We start from the raw sequence: 23,373 nt of genomic DNA, 5'->3' as shown, positions 1-23,373 counted from the left end.
GGAAAGAGATAATGAAAGCGATGACGTGGAGAGCAATCTGTTATTACCTGCTGGAATTGCACTTCGATGGGTCACTTTCCTTCTCAAAATCTACAGAGCTGAGGACATTCCCCAAAGTACGTGGTTTCTTATTACTTGTCCATCGTTGTATTTGATTACCATTAGAAATATTTGTGTTAGCTGTTCAGAAACATTCCTTTAACATAAAACATGTCGAGTGTTTTACATTGTTACTTGAGCCAATAATTCTGTGATGGCTCAAGTAGTCCATTTCAAGTCCTTTGGTAATGCTCAGTAAGTCTACTTAATTCTTGTAATAGATAATGTGTTACTCTTTAGATTAGTAATGTTCATCTGTTGCTGAGTGGGCCACACAGCTTATGGCAGTGGGAAAGGGTCATCTTTATTAGCCCTTCTCCAATTGCAGAAGTTACATGCAAGTAACTAACATTCAAGTACAGCTGATCTGCAGATAAGCTGGATGTTCTGTGTATGTCTAGCTGAAGTATCCAGTGCATGTGTCAACCTCCTGTTAGATCCCAATCCCTGCCCACTTTTGAGAGGTTATCAAGACAGCTGGTTCCCTGAAGCTCTCTTTTCTGAGGCCATTTAGATCCTAGTAGATAAGTAGTATTGCTGATGGCCCCCTGCACCTTCCTCTTCCTGGCAGTCCATTAATTCTTCTTTGTAGGTGCTCATAGCTGCAGCTATTTTGCAATGGAGGAAAGGCCACAGGACTGCTGAAATCAGTTGGCTGCTGCTGTGATGGCCAAGGCAGTCTGTATTACCAGCAGCTTGCTCCTGGGTGGCCACAGGAAATAAGTAACTAGAAACTGGCTGTATCCCAGAAAGCTGCGTGCAGTTTCTGGGCCGTAAGTTGAGCACCATAAGCTTCAATAAACAGCCTTGGAGGGCAGGGGAGCCTGTAAGCAGTTTGACCCTCATTTGTTTAGTGAGATTTTTATTTGTGTCAACCTATATTGCTGAGGAAAAGGCTATTGCTCTCATTATTTGCCATATGTGGTTTCTGATAGAATATAGGTGGCTTTTTATCCCTTCTTAGCCTAATTTCTCACCTATATCTATGACAACAAATGACAATGTCTACAGGTACATGCATAGTGTTTTTCAGATACAACTGTGCCTCTAAATTCAGGAGCACATCAGCACTCCTTATGATGTTTCAAAAATTTATACTCTTGAAATTGCTCCCAAGCCTAAATTCTCCATTTTTACCAGCAACACTGTTCAGAATTTTGTTTATCAGATTAGACTTTACCCTACCTAGATCTGTAAGCTGGCTTATTTCAGTGGGATTGCTATGGGCATTTTATTATTTAGGCTGAACAAATAAATAAAATAATAATAAAAAAGCATAAACTTTAATTTCTTCTTTGGTACCTCTCCAGTGGATGATGCTTTTGCACAGACAGTCAAGGAAATATTTGGAGGAGAAGCAGACAAGAAAAACCTGGTAGATCCATTTGTAGAAGTTTCTTTTGCTGGGAAAAAGGTAATTTAGTAAATATCTGAATCTTTGCATTCTAATCGTAGTCCTGAGAATAGATTTCGTATGCCAATATAAATTTTTAAGTTTACTGAAATTATGAAAATAAAAAAGCATTTGCCCTAAAGTTGATTTTGTAAAATGAGGACAAACTACAAGGAACAGTAGGATGGGTGTAAAGCCGATGACTAATAAAAGGAATGTATGACTAAATGCTAGGAACTGATGCATGCCAGATTGCTTGCCTACTGGTTGTTCCTGATTGCTTTTTGTAACTGATGGTGCAGATCTTTCTGGACAGGTTAACAGCATTTGTACATTTCATTACTAATGTGTTCCTTAGAATACCAAATTTGAACTGAAGCACAATTGCACAACCTATATTCATTGCTAGCCAATCTTTTTTTTTTTAAGAAGAAAAATGTTAGTCCTTTATTATGTTGCATAGTCAGGTTGCCACGCCCAGTGATGTAGAGGCTCTTCAATAGATGTGACTAGCCTAAAATCTGCATAAAGCAAGCTGGAATCAAGTCATTCCTTCTTCTGTTTCTCTGCTATGATAAAAGAATCAGCACTAGTGTGAAAGCACATTAAATTGTAGCTAGTGGAAATAACAAGCTTTTTTCCTGTGGGGTAACTCCAGTCTCAGGTTTAAACACTGTTTCAAAATTTTCTTTTCCCTCCAATGCTCATTGATATCGCATATACAGGTCAGTTTAGCAGTATTTACCAATTTAAAACTAATGGCTCATTGCAGCATAAATCACTCAGGATTCGTCATTAACTATTACCCCTCATCTTACCAAAAGGAATATGATTTATCCTAAATCATAGCTAGTATATACTTTTTTGTCTGTTTTATCTTTGATGTACTGTATAGTTGACTTCATTTTTTGCAGGTTTGCACAAATATAATTGAGAAAAATGCTAATCCAGAGTGGAATCAAATTATTTATCTTCAAATCAAGGTCAGTTTTTTTTTTTCTTGCTTCTGTAGAAAACAGCGATCCTTTTGGAACTCAGGGCATTAGCATTACAGAGGTGAAATAAGTAATGGGTTATTTTATTTTAATTGCTTTTTTTTCAGTTTCCCTCCATGTGTGAGAAAATAAAACTTGCAGTTGTTGACTGGTGAGTTATGACTTTTAATCAAAGTAATAGATAATGTAGATTATATTAATTGAAGAAAAGTCTGGTTCTATAGATGTTGGGTATTTTTACAGTCTATGAGAGTATTTAAGCAAGCGTTTAAGTATCTTCCTTTATGGTTTCTTTACAAGAGACCTGATTAGTGTAGCATAGGAGTATTGTTAATTTTGTGCAGTGAGCACTGAGCACTATCGCTATTTAGGTGACAGTGTAAAAGTCACCTGACTTCTTCATGATACAGGCCATTTTTGTAACTAGCCATTACCATGTGTTAATAATATTGAAGCATTCCTGGTGATACGAAATGTGTGTACACTGTCTTGGAGTGCATTTAGTCACTGGTAGCTTGCTTCTGTGTAGGATGACCAGCATAATATTTAAATAAAATATTTCTTTTTTTCTTTTTGTAGGGATCGTCTTACAAAAAATGATGTAGTAGGAACAACATATTTAAGTCTCTCAAAAATTGCTTCTTCTGGAGGAGAAGTTGAAGGTAATTGATTGAGCAGTATGTAACTTACTATCTTCTCTCGTGTTGTGAGAAATATCAAAGATCAGTGTTCTGATAAAGTATATTTTCCTATAGTTCCTCAATTCTATGGCAACAGGATTATCTGTTTCTGGAGTTGCTCCTAGAAAACATACTGTGGGACTTTTCAAATAGTGTATTAAAATTTTAATGCTAAACTACATCATCATGGAAATTGCAGTAACTAATTTAAAATTCAGTGTTCTGTTATATATTTAAAATTAATGAATTAATTAAATTTGTGAGTACCTTCCCAAATTCAGAAAACTATATGACAATCTATCATGAGTAAGATATGCAAATTTATTAAGATACTTAATAAGACATTTAATTTAAAAACAATACAGAATCACTGCTTCAGAATCACTACTTCATTGGGCACTGGTAGACAAAACTTCTTTTGCCACCTTGTAAGCCTGTTCTTTCTCTGGGAAGAGAACCTAAAAGCCAGGGAATGTTCCTGAGTAGTTAGCCTACAGGAACTATCTAGAACCACCTGCTCATTTCCTGTCTACTGCTAAGCTGCTTTCAGATGCTGGGATTGGTCTATGCTCTGATCAGTAGCTTACTAGAAACAGGCACTGCATCTCATTGCATGAGTGCTCCAAATTACTACTTAGTAACCCTCATTTTAGTAGCTTCAACAAATGATAATTTTAATTGCAATGCTATAATCGCAGACAATTAACTTACGTGCTGCAATCAGTATAGGTGACTGAATATGTAACTTCATAAAAATGAAAAACCAAAACTGATTAACTGCAAGAAGACAAATTTAGCTGGGAGGGATATGAAGTTCCTAACATGTTGTCCCCAATGGACAATATCTTTGTAATAAAACTCTTCTTTACAATATTATAAGAAACATTTTTGTCTCAATATTTGGGAAATATTAAAAAAAAGGTGTTACATTTATGTTCTAACATAATATTGTGATTATTGATTATTTCTTTGTGATCTATATCTATAATGTCCTCTTCTTTTTATAGCGAGATCTTTCATACAATTGAGCCAGCTCCATGACAAGGATTCTGTATTAATTAAAAACATTTTGTCTTTTTAATGAACATAGTATGACATATTAGCTGTCCATACAGAATTGTAAAGCTAATGGCTAAACAGGCTTAACGTTTATTTATCTATCTACACTAGGTTGAAGGATGCTGTCCCAAACCTGTTTCCACTATTGCCACAATAAGAATCTAAATTACTGTTTTTTCTGTTGTGTTTATGAAATCTATATGATATGTACTTGTTTGAGACAGACCAGTTTGTCCTTAAGTTGGTAGCTATGTCAGGAGTTTAAAAACAAAATTAGTGGCTCCAATCCTGTAGTGACTTGAGCCAAGTATTTATCTTATCAGATGGAACTGTATTTTCAGTCACATAACTTCAAGCTTATAACTCAGTCTTCTTAAAAGCACACCTGTTGAAGTGAGACTTTGTGCAAACATTCTTTTCATATATCCCACACACGACCAGAGGCAAAAGAAGGGGTTACAGAAAAAAGCAATGGGAAATCAAAGACACAAGGGCTGCGCTGTTGGGGAAAATTCAGCTCTGGAGAGATCACTTGTAGTACCCATATAAGTGTGTAACTTGAACTACTGCTGAATCACAGCTCATTTATACTTCAAGCCCAGGCACTTGGTAACTGAGAAAATCTTATTTGGATTCTCTCTCTACTGAGTTACTGACATTAGAATAGCCATTTCCATGTAAAATCACAGTTTATCTTCCCTTAAGATTTTTAAATAATTTTAAAAATAAAATTTTATTTTCTGGGGAAGAAAACTATACAAAACTAAACCAGAAGCATTAAAACAATATATTTTGTCAGCTACATGCTTTTGGGGGAGGGGGTGGAATTTGTACAGGAAGAGTAATACCTTCATATTTTAATCAGGAAGCAAAATTCTAGCCCACATGAACTTTGTTTTTTCTCAGGCCTTCAACTTTATTTTAAAAGCAGATTGCTTTGTGATGTGTGTTTTTAAAATGCTATTGTCACTTGTTATGTAACTTCTTCTCTTTTCATAATATAGAATTTTCATCTTCAGGAACAGGGGCTTCATCATATGAAGGTTTATATCTTCGTCTGTCACTGATTTTGCTTTCCATTGCCCAAACTGAGAAGTATTGCCTAAGAAAACCCATCATCTTAAAAAATATTTTTTGATAATTACTTGTATAAAAGACTTCACCATTATGATTAAGGAGTATCAAACATAACTAACTGTATAAAACAGTTTTGGCACTGGAACCAGTTTGAAAATATTCCTGTTTGGCTGGTGCTTCAAGCTGTGTTTTAGAGTTGAGCATGCAGTTGCTTCAATTATAAAGTGCTTAGTCTAACAATGGCTTGCAATTTTTAACTTAGCTATGAGATCACAACTATATTTGCAGCTGCAGAGCTCTGCAGAAGTAAATACCTTAAATGTAGTCATATTGAGATCTGATGTGCGCAGTTCAGTGTTAGAATTTTTAAAAAATTGGACAGTATTCCAACAAGAGTCTGAATTAATTTTCATTCAAATTTTGATCTGTTTGTGATTTAGATGTAATGATGTGAAAGTATCCAAATGCAAAATACAGAACTGCAAATCTTTATTTTATATTTTGCAGATTTTATGTGACTGTGTTGACAGGAAATTACATCAAGACATCACATTCATTTTTATTATCCCTTTGTGTCACTCAGTAGTCACAGTGGCAAAGTTATACATGGCATAACCCTTTATTTTCACTTTCTTATCTCAGCCATCCTTTCCTGTGATAAATGCATCCTTCTTTGTGCTGCAGATCACTCTGATATCTGTTGCAAGGTTTAGAACCTGATTCTCATTCTTTTTATACCAGGATCATTTGTTAAAGACAAAAGCTAGGATACAAGAAGGAAAAGAATATAGAATCTTTCCTGTTCGGTCAAAACTGTGCAGTATTTTTCTGCATGTATGTTGCTTACCTTGTTCTAATTCTCCTCGCACTACTCATCAAATTTATCAGTCAATAGCCTTGGCATGTGTTTGATTGTTACTGAAAGAACAATTAACTCCTTTAAGTATAGATCTTAATTGGCTCTACAAAGAGCTTTTTAGAATCTCAGTCATCTAATAAATTTGCAAGGCATGAAAGCAAACCCAAAAGATAACAGCAGTAATACAACTGAGGCTTGCCTATATATATTTTTCTGCTAAAAACCAGAATACTGTTCAAAAATACAAAGTTGTGACAGTAAGCATTAGCAATGGAAATACCTTTTCAAGTTCTTAGGTATCTTAAGTATCTGAAAATAAACAATAGCTTTGGTGTGCAGTTTCCTAGCTTAGCTATTAAAACTGAAAAAAAAAATCTAAATCCTTATTAATTTTTTTTTAGCTAGATTAAGACATTGGAAAATTTTAATTTGTTAGTCATGGAACAAGAGTAGTATACAAATTAGAGTTTATCATCATTGCAATTAACTGAGTTTGCAGACTTTCAGTCTTGTATGAATTTTAGGTTACTGAAAAGGGAGTTTGTGAGAAACAATCCACCGTAGCAGTTAAGATTAGAGGTTGCAGTAGTCTATGTTTTACCCTGAAGTGTAACCACTGGAAAATTATGCTAAAAATTAGAACAGTAGGATTAACTATGCTAAACAGTAGGGTAGTAGCTACAGTGTGTATCTTTTTTGTAGCTGTTTAGCTAGAACAATGGCCTATGTATTTACATGATTGCAAATGTTGTTTGCAATTTATTTCTAGAAGTTTCATTTATTTCATTTATTTCTAGAAAATATGTTTTCTGTTAACATAAGAGTGTATTACTCTTTCACATAAATGAAAACCTGGTATTTGGAGTGGGGCAGAAGTTACGTTTATTCTGTGGGGCTTTTACTGCATGAAGTAGTATCTAGTAAGTATTGTACAATGAACAATGAGGTTAGCAACAAGTACAGTCACTGGTATAATTACTTTAAAGTCATACAGTATACCCAGAGAATAAAGTGTTCTTACTTACTAATAACTAATACCTAACTAATACCTAACGTTTGTTCTGCTGGGTTTGACAGTAATGTTAATTGTTTTTCTGGTTCTGAATGACAATTAACAACAATATAATGGTAATGTTTTCTGTTAGCAAACACTGGAGAAACTGAAGTTGGCTTTTTACCAACATTTGGGCCTTGTTACCTAAACTTTTATGGAAGTCCAAGAGAATACACTGGATTCCCAGACCCATATGATGAATTAAACTTTGGAAAGGTCAGTTTCTTTATTCATTGTTTTTAATAGAAGAATTAAACCCAATTGTTTTTAATCAATGAAAGAATTTGTTTTAATGGGGTTCTTTTGTTTCACATTACACTCCCTTTGGTGTTTCTTTTTGAATAATATTTTATATTTATGATTAATAAGGAAGTATGAGAGTATTTTCCATTCTTACCTGTTTTCATTTTAAAGGTGTTTTTGAAGGAGCAGCAGTGTTTTCGATGATTTTCACTACCTGCATCTCTGCATGTATTTGTATTTCTTATTTCCTTGTTTTCACAGATACGTATTTTTCAATTCTAGCATTAATTAAAGCCAACTGCTTTCTTTCATTTGTTCAAATATGTACATCCATGCCACTGCAGAAGTTTTGAGAACACTTCAGTGAAGTCAGAATCATGTACAGCTAAAGAAAGAGTATGCTACTTTAGGAGAAAAATATAAAATTGGATTAAATGTGTGATTATGTTACAGGGAGAAGGAGTTGCATATAGAGGAAGAATTCTGGTTGAACTATCTACAATACTTGAAAGCAAACCTGTTAATAAAAAGTTAGAGATGATTCCTAATGATGACTTACTGGTTATTGAGGTAAATCCTTGTTTTATTGTCAGTATTGGTAATGGAAATGTGCCTTGACTGGTTATTTTTGGAGAATGATCTAACTTACTAAAATTGAAATAATTGAGTTGAATCTCAGAATTAAGAGAGGTGGTTATTGATGGTGTGCCTACAAAAATGTCATACCTTCGTAGCATGAAATGTTAATTTGAAACATTTTTATAATCTCAAATACAGTAATTTATTATGCACACATATCTTTTGGATTGTTTCTCAGAAAGCAGAAAAAGATTATTATTTCCATTAAGAAATTGCTGCTGTTTTCTATAATTGTGGATCCTGTTTTACAAATATTGAAATACAACTAAAAAGGTTCTTCTTGTAGAAATACCAGCGCAGACGAAAGTTCTGCTTGGCTGCTGTGTTTCATTCTGCGACCATGCTGCAAGACACTGGTGAGCCTATCCAGTTTGAAGTTAGCATTGGTAACTATGGCAACAAGTTTGATACCACCTGTAAACCTTTGGCATCAACAACTCAGTACAGTCGTGCTGTTTTTGATGGTAAGGATGCTGCTGGTATGGGGATAAAATAATTCTCTTTTCGAGGTGCTATTTTATAGCTTTGGAATGACAGCACTAACTGTACTAAAAACTTACTGAAAATGTAGCAGAAAATAGCATTTGGCTCTTCACAACTTTTGAGATGAAATTACATTTATGGAATACATGCTGCAAAACCTAGTGAAGTTATTAAAGAAATTTTCACAGAACCCAGTGAAATCTTTTGACCGTGTACTAGATGTGCACAGGAAAATTGGCAAGAAAAAAATCACATTATTTTATAAGTATCTAAAAACTAGGGATTAAATAGGGAAAATACCCTTTGAACATTCTGATTTAGAATAAACCAAAAACTTGGTTTTAAACCAGGTGTCTGGCAGCCTAGAAGAAAACACCCTAGCTAGATCACAGGAAAATACATTTTGGCTGTAACTTTTTTTATTAACTGCAAACAGTAGGAGTTCTTTTTTTTTCTGGGTATTAAATGAAGTAATCAGGTTTACTCTGGAAAATAATTATTTGAGTATTTTATTTCAGAGGTACACTCATATTAATGTGCTATCTGCATCCATAAGTTAGGGGGAACAATAATAAACATGTTAACAGATAATTTATTGAAAAAAATCCATTGGATTTTGAAACAATTTGAAGTAAAAGTTTACCATCCAACAGACACTACAGTGGCTGAAAAATATAAATTCTTTGTTAAGGTTGGACTAGCTTGTGTACATTCTTAATGAATTGTAGTACATAAATGAAATAAATATGGCAACTTGTGCAGTGTACAATATGTATTCCTGCCGTGAATTCTAACTCTAACATACAAATGTTTCATAACAGGTAATTATTATTACTACTTGCCATGGGCAAACACAAAGCCAGTTGTAACACTGACTTCCTTTTGGGAGGACATAAGTCATAGATTAGACCCTGTGAATGTAATCCTAAACATGGCTGAAAGACTGGTAAGACACTTAAGATCTTTCTTTTGCTGATATGCTTTTAAATTTTTTCTTTTAGAGGTGTAATCAAAAAGTGACATTTTGAGCAAATTATGGAACAGTTTTCTGGCACTTTTCCCTCCTTTTTTCCTATTCAAAATTATACATAGCTCAGTGTAACAAATGACCATGTTAATCATAGGTCTGTATTCTGGCAAGGCCCAACTTCCTGCTTGAATCTGCAGGGAATTCCCACAGGAAGGAAGAGTCCTCGCTGTTGGTTAGGGGCATATTAAGTCTGTGAAGCTGCAATTTGCTTTGAAGCTAGATGCAATATCACGTATTGTTAAATACAGTGAGAAAGAACATAGGAGTAGTCCTGTTAAATATCAATCAAGTTTGAACAACAGAGTCTTTTTTGATTTGGGCTTTATACATACAAATAAATAAGATTAAAGACTTGAAACTCACGTTGACCATTAACCACAATGGAAGTTTGTAAGTTCAAATCCTTTTCTTTTAAATTCCTCAGCAATCCAACTTAGCCACCTTAAAATCAGGAATGCAGGCTAAAATTTCTGAAAACCGATTAGCTGAGATGTGGTTGAAGCTGATTGATGAACTTACAGAAGATATAAGGTAAAAGTACCTTTCTTATCTCTTACGTTATCATTCTAGGCCTGCTCAGAATCTTTGCTATTACCTTTACTAAGTCAGAAAACAAATTCTAAGGACTATAAAACTGATTGCCTCTATGAACTGAATTCCAAAAGTCTCTGAAAGTAGTAAAATAGCATGGATATTGCCAATGAAGTCATCCATCTAGTTTTGTAATTCTCCTTTATCTTAGTCACTGACAGTAATAAAACAGCATCCCTTGGAAAAAATCTAAGGGAGGACTGTTCTGAAAATGTAAAATTGTAGATCTCTGCTGCCTTTCTACCATTTTACTTCCTTTAGAATTCCTCATGTTTGTTTGTTTACCTATGTTTCAATGTTATTTCTGAAACTGAAGAGGGAGGAAATTCTGTGATTTACCCGTAAGCCCAGAATAAAAAATGTAAAAGCTATTTAGAGCTTAAGGGCCATAAAGATAATATTTTTGAATAAGCCTTTAGTCAACATGTCTGTATGTATGTGATCAGAGTGTTTGGAGAAGGCAATAGGAGTCAGCACTTAGGGTTTTGAAGGAGAAGAAATTCTAAATAGAGAGGAAGGAATAGTACAAGAGACGTTAATAGAAGGAGACATTGAGGTGGGGAGAGACGCTTGAAAAACATTAAACAAGTGGGTGATGAAAGAGCACAGGAAAAAGAGGGAAAATGAGAGAACATTTATTATCCATTAGAGGAAATAACAGAGAACAGGAAATTACAAATTCATCAAGCTGTAGAGCTAATACAAAAGTGAACAGAGGAAAAAAGCAAACAGTGGTGATCAGTATATATACTAGCAAAGAATTATATGATAGAAAGCTTATGTCAAAATATAAACTACTAACTTCATAGAATACCTGCTGTGATCCGGAAGAAAGCAGAAAGAACTGACATACTTTAGGAAAGCAAAATGTGAAGGACAAACTATTGTCACATGGAGCCATCTAGTGAGTGTAGGGACTTCAGGTTTTGTATCAGTTATGCCAACCCATCCTCTTGACACACATCTGCACTGTTATTAATTCAGTCCATTATTCCATAAAATATCTTATCACTCAACAGTTATGGAGGAATAGCACCTAGATGTATCAACCGAACGAGCTTCCTGTTGTTCATAGGATACAATGCTTTTTATGTTTTTTTTTCAGCAAACTTACGAAACCTGTATCAAAGACACAATTCCCTGTGTTGAATAAATAGAACAATTTCCCTTGCCATGCTAAAGTTTAAATGAGTTAGGAGTTTGAGAGAGTTTTCAGTGCACTATTTAAACCTAAAATGAGATGACTTTCTGGAAGTTCTGATCTGGTACATTTGATTCATGTGTAAGTACTTGCACCCAGGGCAGGCAGCACTTGCATTCAGATTAGTAGTGGAAGGCACAATAGTCAGTATCAAGGTTTTGCAGAATCAAAGCCCTTAGAAGTGCCTGACTTGTCATTAGAAATAGGTCAGAGAAGAGTCAGTCTTTTCAAACTTGGCAGTGTCTTTGGAAATTATTTTTTTAAAACTATTATATTAAAGACCTCTTAATGAACTCTGTTAAAGGGATATAATAATTGGTCTTTGAAAAGCTGCCTTTTCCTCCAACCTCCACCAACTCAAAAAAGCACGTTTTTCCTGGGCTCTACTGGGATGCTATAGGATTTCTTCGTTCCATTAAATAGTTACTCTGCCCTCTGGTGACTCAGAAGTTCTAGGTCATGGATTTCTTTTAGAGTTTGATGTTTTCATGCCAGAGGGTTAGATAACTCGAGTCATAGACACAAGCTGTATTTCTATATTGAGTCTCTGACAATTTACAGTTTCCAGTGAAGGAAAGGAACCTAATCTTGGTCTGAAGGCACTGATTTCATCTTTGAGATGTACATTCTGAGACAATAATTTTCTAACTTGAATATATAGGGAAATGGATTTTGCTTGGTTTGGTTAGCGGCAGTTGCATTAAAGCATACACCTCTAGGTATTCTACATTGGTGCTTGTTATGTAAGCACAGCATTTCCCTTGCTTACTTTAACACTTTGTTAGGTGGAAATCTCTGCAGAAATAGATGCTAAAGCACTATTCTTGTTGTTTTCAATCACAGGAAATAATAGCACTCAATCTGTTGCCACTGTATGCATGTCCACATTTGGTGTATGGCTAAATAAAATCCACTTAGATTATTAACCATAATAAATGTTCTCGTTTTAGTAAACCACTTCCCCTCATAGAAGGCAAATCTAATATTACAGTCCTTGACACTCAGATAGAAAAACTGCGCCTCAAGTCTCTCAAACAGATTGGAGAAGCAGCAGCAAGGATGAGAAATGAAGCTACTGATCTGAAAGCCACTCTGACAGAAATTGAGGACTGGTTGGATAAATTACTGCAACTGAGTGAAGAGGTTAGTCCTACACAATACCAGGGACTCAGTTAGTTTAGTAATAGCTGTCTATCACAAACTGGTGTAATGCTCACTGCTGATCAAGCAATATCCACTCTCCTTAGAACAGTAACTTTAGATGCTGTGAAAGTAAACATGTTCCCCTCTGTAATTAGGATTTACTTAAATATAATGTTCTAGGGTGTTAGCTATCTTCACTGAGAATGTGTGTTGGGAAATAATCACTCTGTGATTTGTAGAATAGCCTCTTTTCTGTTTAAAGTGACAGTATTTTGCCCTTTCCTTTCTTCCAGAATTGCAAGTCACCTTGCTGCTTCAGGGACTGCAGGATATATGTTGTACTTCTGCAGCTTGTTAGCCATAGTAATCAGCTTCTAATGGAGTTAAATATGTTTGTTTCTGTGTTTTTTAAATTTTCTGTACATTTTTTTCATGTTGGTTGTCTTGTAATTGGTTTTCACAACATTGTAGAAATTGTGAATTTTTTTCTTTATTACTTTTGCTTTGAAAAGTTACTGATTTAAAAAAAAAAGAGCAGTTAATTTGGCAGACTTGGAGCTAGCATACAAAGGTGCGCACAAAGCTGCGGAAAGATAGTAAGCCGTTTCTGACTTCTGCTAGAAGTCTTATGATGATCTACCCTTAACGTGGAAGCATTGCAAGCACTTAAATATGTAGCAGGTCCATCCAAAGTATTAGCATTTGGGATCAGTCACTATAGTCACCATACAGGAATTGAGATACAAAACGTCTCTAGAAAAATTTGCAAAAGATACAGGAACTGGTTTTTTTCCTAAAACTTATTTGCTTTCCAACAATCTCAATGGTATTTTTAATGATTGTTTCAGAACTATACTTGCAAAGTAAAACAATTTCCTCTATTTATCATAAACTCATGATAATTATTGGTTCTAAGTGATAAATCCTTTGACATAAATCCTAAATTATGTTTCAGTTGTCTAAGCATTAGGTTAGTTTAACATTCTATTAATTACCATTCTTAACTTTCTTTTCCCCACAAATAATCCACAGCCACAAAACAGTATGCCTGATGTAATCATATGGATGATCCGAGGGGAGAAAAGACTGGCTTATGCTCGTGTTCCTGCACACCAAGTGCTGTATTCCACAACAAGCCCTGAATCATCTGGCAAATATTGTGGAAAGACCCAAACAATCTTCTTAAAGGTACTTACCCCCCCCCCGCCTTTAAAGAAATAATTAACTCCCTAAACTGTGATGCCTTCTGACATGCGCATGAAACATTCAAACAAACTATGAACAATGATGTGTCAAAACTCAGGACAGATTAAAAGCTAGCTTCATATAGCTTCTTCAAAATATCACAGAAATTGTAATATAAAGTTAATCATAGGCCAGTTAGACTCAGCATCAGCCTCTAACTCTGAGGCCTTTCTGAAAGAGCTCAAAAATGTGATAGGACTTCTGAAGTGTTACTGGGGTTGGTGTTCTGGGGCTGGATGTGAATGGAGACTTCCAGAGGGAATAATTAGTGTAAGTCAAAGAAGTTCCAAAAACCTATTGGAAGTTTTGGATGGTTTTCTGCAAATAGAGTGTGTCTACACTCAGAAGTTCCCTAGTATGTCTCTGCATTGAGTCTTACTCTTGAATAGGAATGCCTTTCTCCATTTAAGTTTATGTTGACTTTAATTGGAATAAACTTATCCAGAAAAAAGGCAATCTGACTGTAGAACAATAGTATTTATAGAGTTTGTCAATGTACTAGTAGTTATATTTATCAATGCTTCAATGCAGACAAGCCTCTATCTTCATGTTTTTATGCAAGCCCCCTTATCATGCATGTTATGATGCATTGCTTCTACATTTAATGAACCATTCTGACTAACCTCTGCATTTCCAGAGTCTCCTGATGAGAAACACTAACATCAACATTGAAGTTTTAAGTTATTGTCATAACTAAAAACTCATTGCTGGATGAAACTTGGGAGAGAATATACAGGAACAGGGATGATACTACTGTTACTGTGTTTGGTTTTCACATGCCCTAGGCAGGTACCATTTAAAGACTGTCTCCTCCCTGAACTATTTATTACTGGCTTTTGAGGAAATGAAGTACAGGAAGAGAGAAATAAATCATGTATTATTACTCGTATCTCTCTGTTATTGTGTATATTTTACTGAAAGCTATAATACCTGCATAACATAACAAAGAATAACTTTTTTTGTTCATGTGCCAGTACCCACAGGACAAGACGAAAGATGTCAAAATGCCTGTGGAGTTGCGAATTAACATTTGGCTTGGGCTCAGTGCAGTTGAAAAGAAGTTTAATAGCTTTGCAGAGGGAACATTCAGTGTTTTTGCAGAAATGGTATGTCCATTATAGCTTTCTTACTTTAAACTTGGACGTGAGTGTTAGCATTTCAATGAAATTGGAGCTCTCTTGAATTGTTTTTTTTGCATGCTGGGCAGAAAAGGAGAGTAGTATTTATTATACTGAAACAAGCAGACCCCATTCAAGGCAAGTAACGATCAAGTCCATTGTGCCCACCAGATGAACTTCAGCAGACCAGATTCTGAACTGGTTAATCAGGCTAAAAATCTGGTTAACTCCAGTGATTTCAAAAAGACATTTATTTTAGATTTCTATCAGTGTAATTAAGATTGAAATCTAGACCATTATGTTTTGACATGTGAATAACCCTTTTACTTTAATTGCTTCTTCACTTCTACAAATGATACTTGGATACAAGTGGGTTTGCTTAGTAACGGTTGTTTTGGAGCAGTAGAAAATTTACTGTTACAGGAAAAACTGGTGAAAACCAGTAGATTTTGCTGACAAAAGGCTATAATATGAGAATATTTCAATGGTAAGAGGTAACAAATTTGGAATAAAAATGCTTAAAATAGTCCCACAGCATATAATAGAAATTTTGAATAATAATGGTAAGCAGCAGGTGTATTATATATGCCCCATCACCTAATGGTGCATATAATCCAATATCAGAATAATAGCTAATGAAATAAGACATTTTTACAGAAGCTTGTGTCACCATTGCACCTATGCTTAAATATTTAGTAGTGCTGTAGTAAGTCACTTAAAATAGTCAACGGATGTTCAAAGCCATTATTTAAGTATAGAGTTTAAGACACTATTGAATATCTCATTTTTTGCTCTTCATAGAGCAATCCAACAATTTTACAGGAATAGGAGCAGAAAACTCAAGACCATCATAAACTACGGATAATGCCATTAGCATAAAGGGAAATATGCTATATAAACTGGGCTGACATCAGAATCATGCCCCTAGTAGCTTACATGATAAGACTATAACTCAGTTTCACATGTTATGAAAGAAGAGATTATAAATAGGAGAAGATTTGAGATGGAAAAGAATGAAAGGATCATGTGTTTAGTGAACAGAAGAAACTTGTTTGAATAATGTAACAGAATTTTATTTTACAAAGCTTTAATTTGGAGGAAGTTTGACTGTAGTTGTAGAGAGGCATTAAATTGAGAAGATAGTTTAGTTTAGCAGGGGAATCATTGTTTACCAGGCAGCATAGACGAAAATTGAAAGAAAGAAATTAACTATGACATTGCAGAGTAATATGCAAAGGGAGTACTTCATTTCAGAGAAAGGAAAAGTATAGTAGAATGTTTCAATTATAACAGTTACATAATTTTTTTTTCTCTCCTAAAAGGTTTTTATTATGCCTAAAGTACTGACTTTTTCTTTCCTCTCAAACAGTATGAAAATCAGGCTCTTCTTTTTGGCAAGTGGGGTACCTCAGGACTTGTTGGTCGCCACAAGTTTTCTGATGTCACAGGAAAAATCAAACTGAAAAGAGAGTACTTTCTACCCCCAAAGGGCTGGGAGTGGGAAGGAGAATGGATGATTGATCCTGAAAGAAGGTCAGATTTTTTTCATTTTATGCAGGCAGGAATAAAGGAGTTTAATCTCAGAGTGTAGAGTAAAACCTCCTCTCTGTTTTCTTGGCTGAGAAGGAGATTTTAAGCTGTACTTTCTAGGACAGCAAAAGCCAGCCAATAGTCAAAGCTACTTAATAACACTAAAAATAACATTACCTTTTTTAAAAAGTGAAATAAAACACACAACAGAAAGAATGCATCCATTTTCTAGGAACCGGCTTATGGTTTAGAAGTCCCCATGTGATGATGTTCATATTGCTTATATTCTCTGTGTCTCACTGCCTCATCTTTAAAAAGGGGATAATAATAGTTTTGCTTTTCTAGAAAGCTACTGTGAGGCTCACTTGTGTGTATTTGAGGTTCTCAGATCCTGCTGTGATGGTTTTCAGACAAGACCCTTAGATAGCTAGATCGTCCTTAGATAGAAACTTAACCCTGACATCCCGTATAAAGCTGCAGTTCATGTTGTAGCAACACCATTACAGCATTTGCATGGTCATTCACATACAGTGGATGGTTTTTTGGTGTTTATTTCACTAAATATTGAGAAGTTCCATTGCCCTCGTTAAAACAACTGTCACAGGTTATTTCTCAAACTGACTCAAGGCAGGGATTGTTTCGAGAGCCTAAGGACTGAATCCATGAGGTGTCAAGCCTCCCCCAGCTCCAGCAGGTTCAGTCTTGTTCCGTCAAAAGTTTTCAACTCCTGAGTTCTGCCAGTTCTGCTATTTGTGTTGCCATCCTTTAAACCAGACTGGGTAAATTACTGGTTTCATAAACCAAAGCCAGCATGAGAAAGAGATTATTTTCTTTTTTTCTTAAAAGAAAAGGTTCAGCCCATTTTAAATTCTTGTGTTCTGATGGTAAAAAAAAAATACAGGACTGTTGCTATAGAAAAACTATGCAGCAAAAACATGTGCTATCATTTGATCCATTTTAAAATCGTATCAGTTTATTGATATGAATGGATTGATTTATTTTCATATTCAGTGAATAGTTTTTAGTTCAATGAATAATCTGACATGAAGAAAAGCAATAGCAGACATGGAGTATTTTCTCAGATAATGGAAAAAACCCTACTGTTCAAATGCATAAGCATGTTTATGCCTTGCCTCTGCTTTTACTGGAAAATAATCTGCATGGCTTTATTTGACCAGCAGATGGCATTTTAGAACAGACTTTAGCGCCTTCCGAATCAGTTAATCACAACTGGAAATCAAGGCTATTTTGTCTGATTTAATGTTCTCTTATTTCTTTTACTTGCAAGTTAGAAAAATATTAGCGAACTGATTGCTTGCCTTGTCAACAGCATAAAAGAGAACAAAATTAACTACACTGCCAAATTTTAGTGCATAGCTAGATACATAAAAATTAGAGATGCATATAACTGTCCTGTGCAGTCTGGGTTTTCCTACACTTAAATACATGTTTTTTCTTTTTCCAAGAGGAAGTGTTGAAAGCAGATCCTGAATAACACATCAGTTAAAACACTAGAACATCTAGATGAGTGCTCTGTTGTACTCATATTAATAAACAGAACTTCACAAAGATGGACAATCCAGAATTCCAGCACAAGTGCACATTCTGCACATTGTTTCTGTATATTCTCTGTAGCTAATCAAAATACATTTGGTTTAGTATTACTTGCTTTGGACTTGCAGTTTGTTGACTGAAGCTGATGCTGGTCATACTGAGTTTACTGACGAAGTATATGAAAATGAGAGTCGCTATCCTGGAGGGGAGTGGAAAGCAGCTGAAGACAGTTACACAGATGTGGTGAGACTTACATTTTTCACGAGATAAGTGAAGGTTTAAGAGGAGGAATCCTAGGATTTGCTGCACAGTGTATTTCATCTATTAATGCACATTCCCTACATAAAAGAATGGAGAAAAAGCTCCACCGCCACGTGAGTTCACGTGTCCTCTTGGATGGATGTGGGAAGATGACGCTTGGAAATCCGATTTAAATCGAGCAGTGGATGAGCATGGTAAGATTGACTCTTTCTCTGCTGATTATTAGGACAATCTGTCATAGTCTATACTGAAGGAGGATGCATGTCAGGACTGTGGCAATGTCTTGACATGACAGTGGTTCCCTATGGAAAAGTGTCAAGGAAATTTTTGGGTAGCAGTTGCTTCAGGAATCAGATAAAATGACATTGAGAAAGTGTTCACTGTCTGCATCTGTTTCTATTTCCATTTTAATCACTGTTCCATCAAACTCATTGGTCTCATTGAGCCTTTCTTGGATCAAAAGGGACCAGTATTTTGAAGAATATATGCAATAAATGCATTTATAAATGCCTACTAGAGAGAGAATCACATAATCTAAGCAGCTGATCATTGTTCTTACCTGCAGCAGCAGATGATAATCTTGAGCCAAAACCTTTGACAAATTAAAAAAAAAAAGCAAGCTAAAGCAAACAACAGTCTACTAACCTGAGAGATTCCAGTTGGGAAAACTGTATGTATAAACAGCATGCTTGGAAATAGAACCCATCCTTGTTTGAAACAAGCTTCCAAAGCATTTTTCCCCAAGTCCAGTGTTAATGCAGTCCAATGGTTAGGATCGGGCTTGTAAGATGTGGATTAGTAGCAGTGACTTGGCTTTTTTTAGAGAAGTCAGAAGCTTAAATTGCGACATGAAGCCTCTGTAATTGCACCAAGAATATGTGGCAAAGCCAGGTTTGGATCGATCTGGTAATTTAACTGGGAGCCTTTAGCCAGGGGACAAATCACCAAGCAATGCCAAGAGGTGAATCGGGTGGTCTGGGGACCAAAGGAAGTCAGGAACCTGTTTGTGTTGGACACACACCACCCAAGTGTATGAAGGATTTCTATATTGTTGAGAGCAGAATAACCACTGAATTTGTGTGGGAAGGGAGCCGTGCAAGACTGACCAGGATGAAATCTTAACAGTATGCAACTGATTATTAGGTAATTCTGAAATGAGAAAGACTTCAAAGTCTTTCTGTGAAGAATCGGATGCTGCTAGACTGAGTTTTTTAGATTAGATGTACTACTAACCTGATCAGCTTAGAAAATCCTAAGCACATAGAGCCACTGTTTTTCCTGGAGTAGCTTTGACTTTTATATGCATGTTACTTAAACTAAATTAAAACTGTTACCAGCTTAGAAAGTTGTGATATAAACAACCTCATAAAACCATAATTTGGATTCTACAGCAATAGGAAAAAGCAGTCAATCTCTCATAGCAAAGTATTTAAGGACATTGATTTGACGGTTCAAAACCAAAATGAGTAATAAAAGCAACAGAGAAGGTCATAGAAAATTCCAGAAAGCACAGAAGTTTGCAAAACTATCATGAATTTTAATTTGCTCTAAAACAGCTGAAAACTCTCAAATAGTTACTGCTTTTAAATATAACTGAAATAAATAGCAATTTGAGTAGAAAGAAAATATTTTATTTATCTTAAAGGGTACTGATACCTGTCTTAACTGGAACCTCTGGTAGGAGTCTGCAGTAACTTTTTAATAAGAGATAAATCTAAATAAGAGTCTGAGTCCTCGATACTGGACAACTGAATTATAATACGTAAAGCCAAAATACAGTAACAGGTTTACCAGTTCTTAAAGTTTTATGATCAGAGTTCAAATAGCTGACTTTCCTTTAAAAGCCAAGCTGCTGGAGTTGCAAGAGTACACAGGACATTCCACTCATTTAAAATTAAGGATGAATTTTCCCTGTGGTGAAGTATGAAAATGTGGTATCAATGCACCTAACATTTGAAATAACAAGAATGCAAAGAAAAGAACTTAAAATGTATTGTATATGTTTTAATGTTGAGATTTTTATTGTAATTTAAATTATAACATAGCTTCATCATAAAATGTCATCAGTTGCTCCCTAGCTATTGCGAATTTAAGGTTTGCCTATCAAATAGTCTTGTGTGACTAAAGCTTCATTCTTTGTAGGTACAATAACTCTATTTCCCATGCTTTTCTTCTTTGTATCTTGCTTGTGTTTCTGGAAATATACCAACTAATCAATTCTGGTTTAGGATGGGAATATGGAATAACTGTTCCTCCAGACACTAAACCAAAGTCATGGGTTGCTGCAGAGAAGATGTACCATACACATCGACGACGAAGACTGGTGCGGAAACGTAAGAGGGATCCAGCTCAAGCAGTAACAGCAGGAAGGGTAAGCAGAAGAGACATGCAGTCGGAGACTTGCACATTGTAACAGTTTGTGAGTTTTGTTTCTTAAAAAAAAAATCCACATGAAATTTCCCGATTAAAGAAAAAACTTAATACCAAACAAAAAAATCTAGAACAACCTTGCATGTTTTCATTATATTCCTTTTCTTTTATCTTTTTGTAAATTGATGCTTCCAGCTTTGGTTTATGAGGGGATTATTATGCCTGCCAAAGCAAGTGCTGATGTTTTTCATTACATTTATACAATACTCTGGATAACAAGGATTTATGTCTTCCAGGGAATGTCATCATATGAAGATCAAGAAGGATGGGAATATGCTTCCTTGATTGGCTGGAAATTTCACTGGAAACAACGCAGTTCTGATACTTTCCGTCGAAGACGATGGAGACGAAAAATGGCTCCCTCAGAGACACATGGTGCAGCAGCTATCTTTAAACTTGAAGGTGCTTTGGTAAGGGAGCGTATCAAAAAATACTTTAAAAGTTCAATCTGTTAATTTACAATAAATAAACAATTAAGTATATCAGCCGTTTTAGTCCCTGAATTGTTAGACTGATATATAACTGAGGAACTAATACAATTTATATTGTTTAAATTGTTTAAAGTCTGAAAGGGACCATTAAAGTTGGAGTAGAGGCTCTTGTGTAACACGCTTATTACTTTATTTTTCAAATTATTTTTATTATTACATTACGTGAGATTTAGAGCAAAAGGCTAAATTAGTAGACAAGTCTTCTGTAAGTAAACTGAAAAGATAGCTCAAGCTTTTCATGCACATAATTTAGATGTATTAACATCAGCACAAGAAACAACAGGCACTGAAATAGCTGCCCCTCATTAATATTTGCATGTATAAACAACAAAACACAAGAAAGGATAGCAAACTGTTGGAGAAGCCAGAATATCATATGTCCCAAACAGATCATCAGAATGTAATTATTCCTCAAGTTTTCAGGTTAACACAGCTTCACAGATAAGCTCTATTTACCAAACTACAAATTGGAGCAAATAATGTGAGAAGGCTACTTTGTTCTTCTAAAATAATGATTCTGAGTGACTGTATAGCATTAACAAAAGTTTGCGCTTTTTTCTTGGTTTGTTTCTCTTTTTTGCACCAAATACCAATATTCATTGATAGCGTTTTCTTTCTCCACTTAATTTGGTTCCACAGAGTTTCAAAATTCCTGTTTGTTTCTCTTCTGATTATACCTCCTGGGCTATTGCTAGGATAAAGCCTTAGAGCAGTTCTCTGTAACAGCGCAATGCAGAAGATCTGCAGCCTCTCCTTCAGTCAGAGCTGATAGGTAGCTAGTGTTATCTCCAGAAATAAGACATCCTGGAAAGTAAGATGAAATGACTGGATCTGATTTCTGCATAGCTTCAACGGCAACAAGAAATGACCTTCGGACATGAGTAAACATCTTTTAAAGTACATTTACTCAGGAAAGTAAATTTCTCCTTGTCCTGGAGGAGAGATTGAAACCTGTATATTCCCACATACAGTCCACTTTTATCAGATTCCTTCTATATTTGTAAATACACAGTAGCTTTTTTTCTATATTTAACTTCAGGGAGCAGACACTAGTGTTGATGACGGAGAAGGGAAGAGTTCAGACAAAACCAAGGAGTCCGCTACAAAGGTGTTTGGTGCCAATACACCACTTGTTTCCTGCTACTTTGACAGTAGGTTCTTTAACAATTCCTTTCTTATAAACCATGTCTGTTTCTCCTTGGTCTCAAACAGAATTGTAATTCTTTGTGTTTTACATCTAGGTTTATATACCTTATGTTATAATAACATTTATATACGCTTTTACATATTTAGACTACTAAAAGAAAAATTAGTTAGTCATTTTGGTATTTCAGTCCACTGTCATACACACATTTTTAAAACCTCTATTGCAGCATCTGGATTTTAGGCTTTCTTAAATGATGCATTTTTAGCATTAGAGTCCTTCCATAACAATGCAGGGAGCTAAGTCAGCAGAGATGATGTATGTGCAGTTACCTTTTTGCTGTTTTAGCTCACCAAACCAGCTCAATGCAGGGTCAGACAAATGCCTGACCCAGAGGAAGCAGTAAGACCATGCAGTCGAGTTAGCAAAGTGAACAAAACTGTAACTTTGCCAACCTGGATTGGCTTTAAATGCCTTGGAATTACTGTAATGGGATTCACAAAAGCAGGAACACTGAGAGGGGAGCCAGCAGCGTCAGTTAATAGGAATAGAGGCCAATCCCACCCACTCTTAAGACTCAAAATCCTTTTTTAGGATCTCTGACCTGTCTTTATTTAGACTCTTACAGAGCTTGATCTCCCTGCTGGGAATAAGTGCCTAAATCATAAATCTTGTCTTTCAGAAGCTGAGGAATATTATTACCATTTCTTTTAAATAATGACCAGAACAGGAGGAAAATGTCACCTTTTCCTGCCAGAGTTCAGAGGTTTCAGCTCATTGAAGCTATGAGTGGCTCAGATTTTTCCAAGAGCTGAAAGGTTTACAGCTGACATCTTTTAAAGAAAAGCTGTAGTAACTTAGCCACATACTGTCCCAGGTTTGGGCCGCTCTCACATCTTCTTTTTAAGCTATTCCACTTGTCTGCAGTGATTTTATTTTTTTTTTTTAATCTTTTAGTCAGAGTTGCAATTGGAATAATTTTCTAGAACTAATAGCTAAAAATGTGAAACTCCCAGGTTGCTGCAAGTGCTGCAGTGAATATTTAAATTAAGCA

General features: G+C 35.3%; 1 protein-coding gene across 1 annotated transcript in view; it reads left to right on the top strand.

The window, feature by feature from the left end:
• MYOF (myoferlin) overlaps positions 1 to 23,373 on the top strand; it is a 71,415-nt gene that overhangs the window by 27,981 nt on the left and 20,061 nt on the right. The window contains exons 12-31 of the mRNA XM_009702230.1: positions 1 to 116; positions 1,410 to 1,513; positions 2,407 to 2,475; positions 2,595 to 2,638; positions 3,067 to 3,149; positions 5,231 to 5,269; positions 7,308 to 7,432; positions 7,913 to 8,029; positions 8,385 to 8,562; positions 9,403 to 9,527; positions 10,036 to 10,142; positions 12,354 to 12,546; positions 13,579 to 13,734; positions 14,766 to 14,897; positions 16,279 to 16,442; positions 18,122 to 18,236; positions 18,343 to 18,448; positions 20,483 to 20,625; positions 20,921 to 21,094; positions 22,215 to 22,326. The exon at positions 1 to 116 is cut by the window's left edge and continues 35 nt beyond it. Of these exons, the coding sequence (XP_009700532.1) occupies positions 1 to 116; positions 1,410 to 1,513; positions 2,407 to 2,475; positions 2,595 to 2,638; positions 3,067 to 3,149; positions 5,231 to 5,269; positions 7,308 to 7,432; positions 7,913 to 8,029; positions 8,385 to 8,562; positions 9,403 to 9,527; positions 10,036 to 10,142; positions 12,354 to 12,546; positions 13,579 to 13,734; positions 14,766 to 14,897; positions 16,279 to 16,442; positions 18,122 to 18,236; positions 18,343 to 18,448; positions 20,483 to 20,625; positions 20,921 to 21,094; positions 22,215 to 22,326 (2,402 nt within the window). The remainder of the gene's footprint in view (positions 117 to 1,409; positions 1,514 to 2,406; positions 2,476 to 2,594; positions 2,639 to 3,066; positions 3,150 to 5,230; positions 5,270 to 7,307; positions 7,433 to 7,912; positions 8,030 to 8,384; positions 8,563 to 9,402; positions 9,528 to 10,035; positions 10,143 to 12,353; positions 12,547 to 13,578; positions 13,735 to 14,765; positions 14,898 to 16,278; positions 16,443 to 18,121; positions 18,237 to 18,342; positions 18,449 to 20,482; positions 20,626 to 20,920; positions 21,095 to 22,214; positions 22,327 to 23,373) is intronic.

This window comes from Cariama cristata, unplaced genomic scaffold (genome assembly GCF_000690535.1).
Source record: "Cariama cristata isolate BGI_N322 unplaced genomic scaffold, ASM69053v1 scaffold27636, whole genome shotgun sequence".
NCBI classification, from domain to species: Eukaryota; Metazoa; Chordata; class Aves; order Cariamiformes; family Cariamidae; genus Cariama; species Cariama cristata.
Note: the sequence above shows the minus strand (reverse complement) of the source record. Positions and strands in the feature narration are given on the sequence as shown.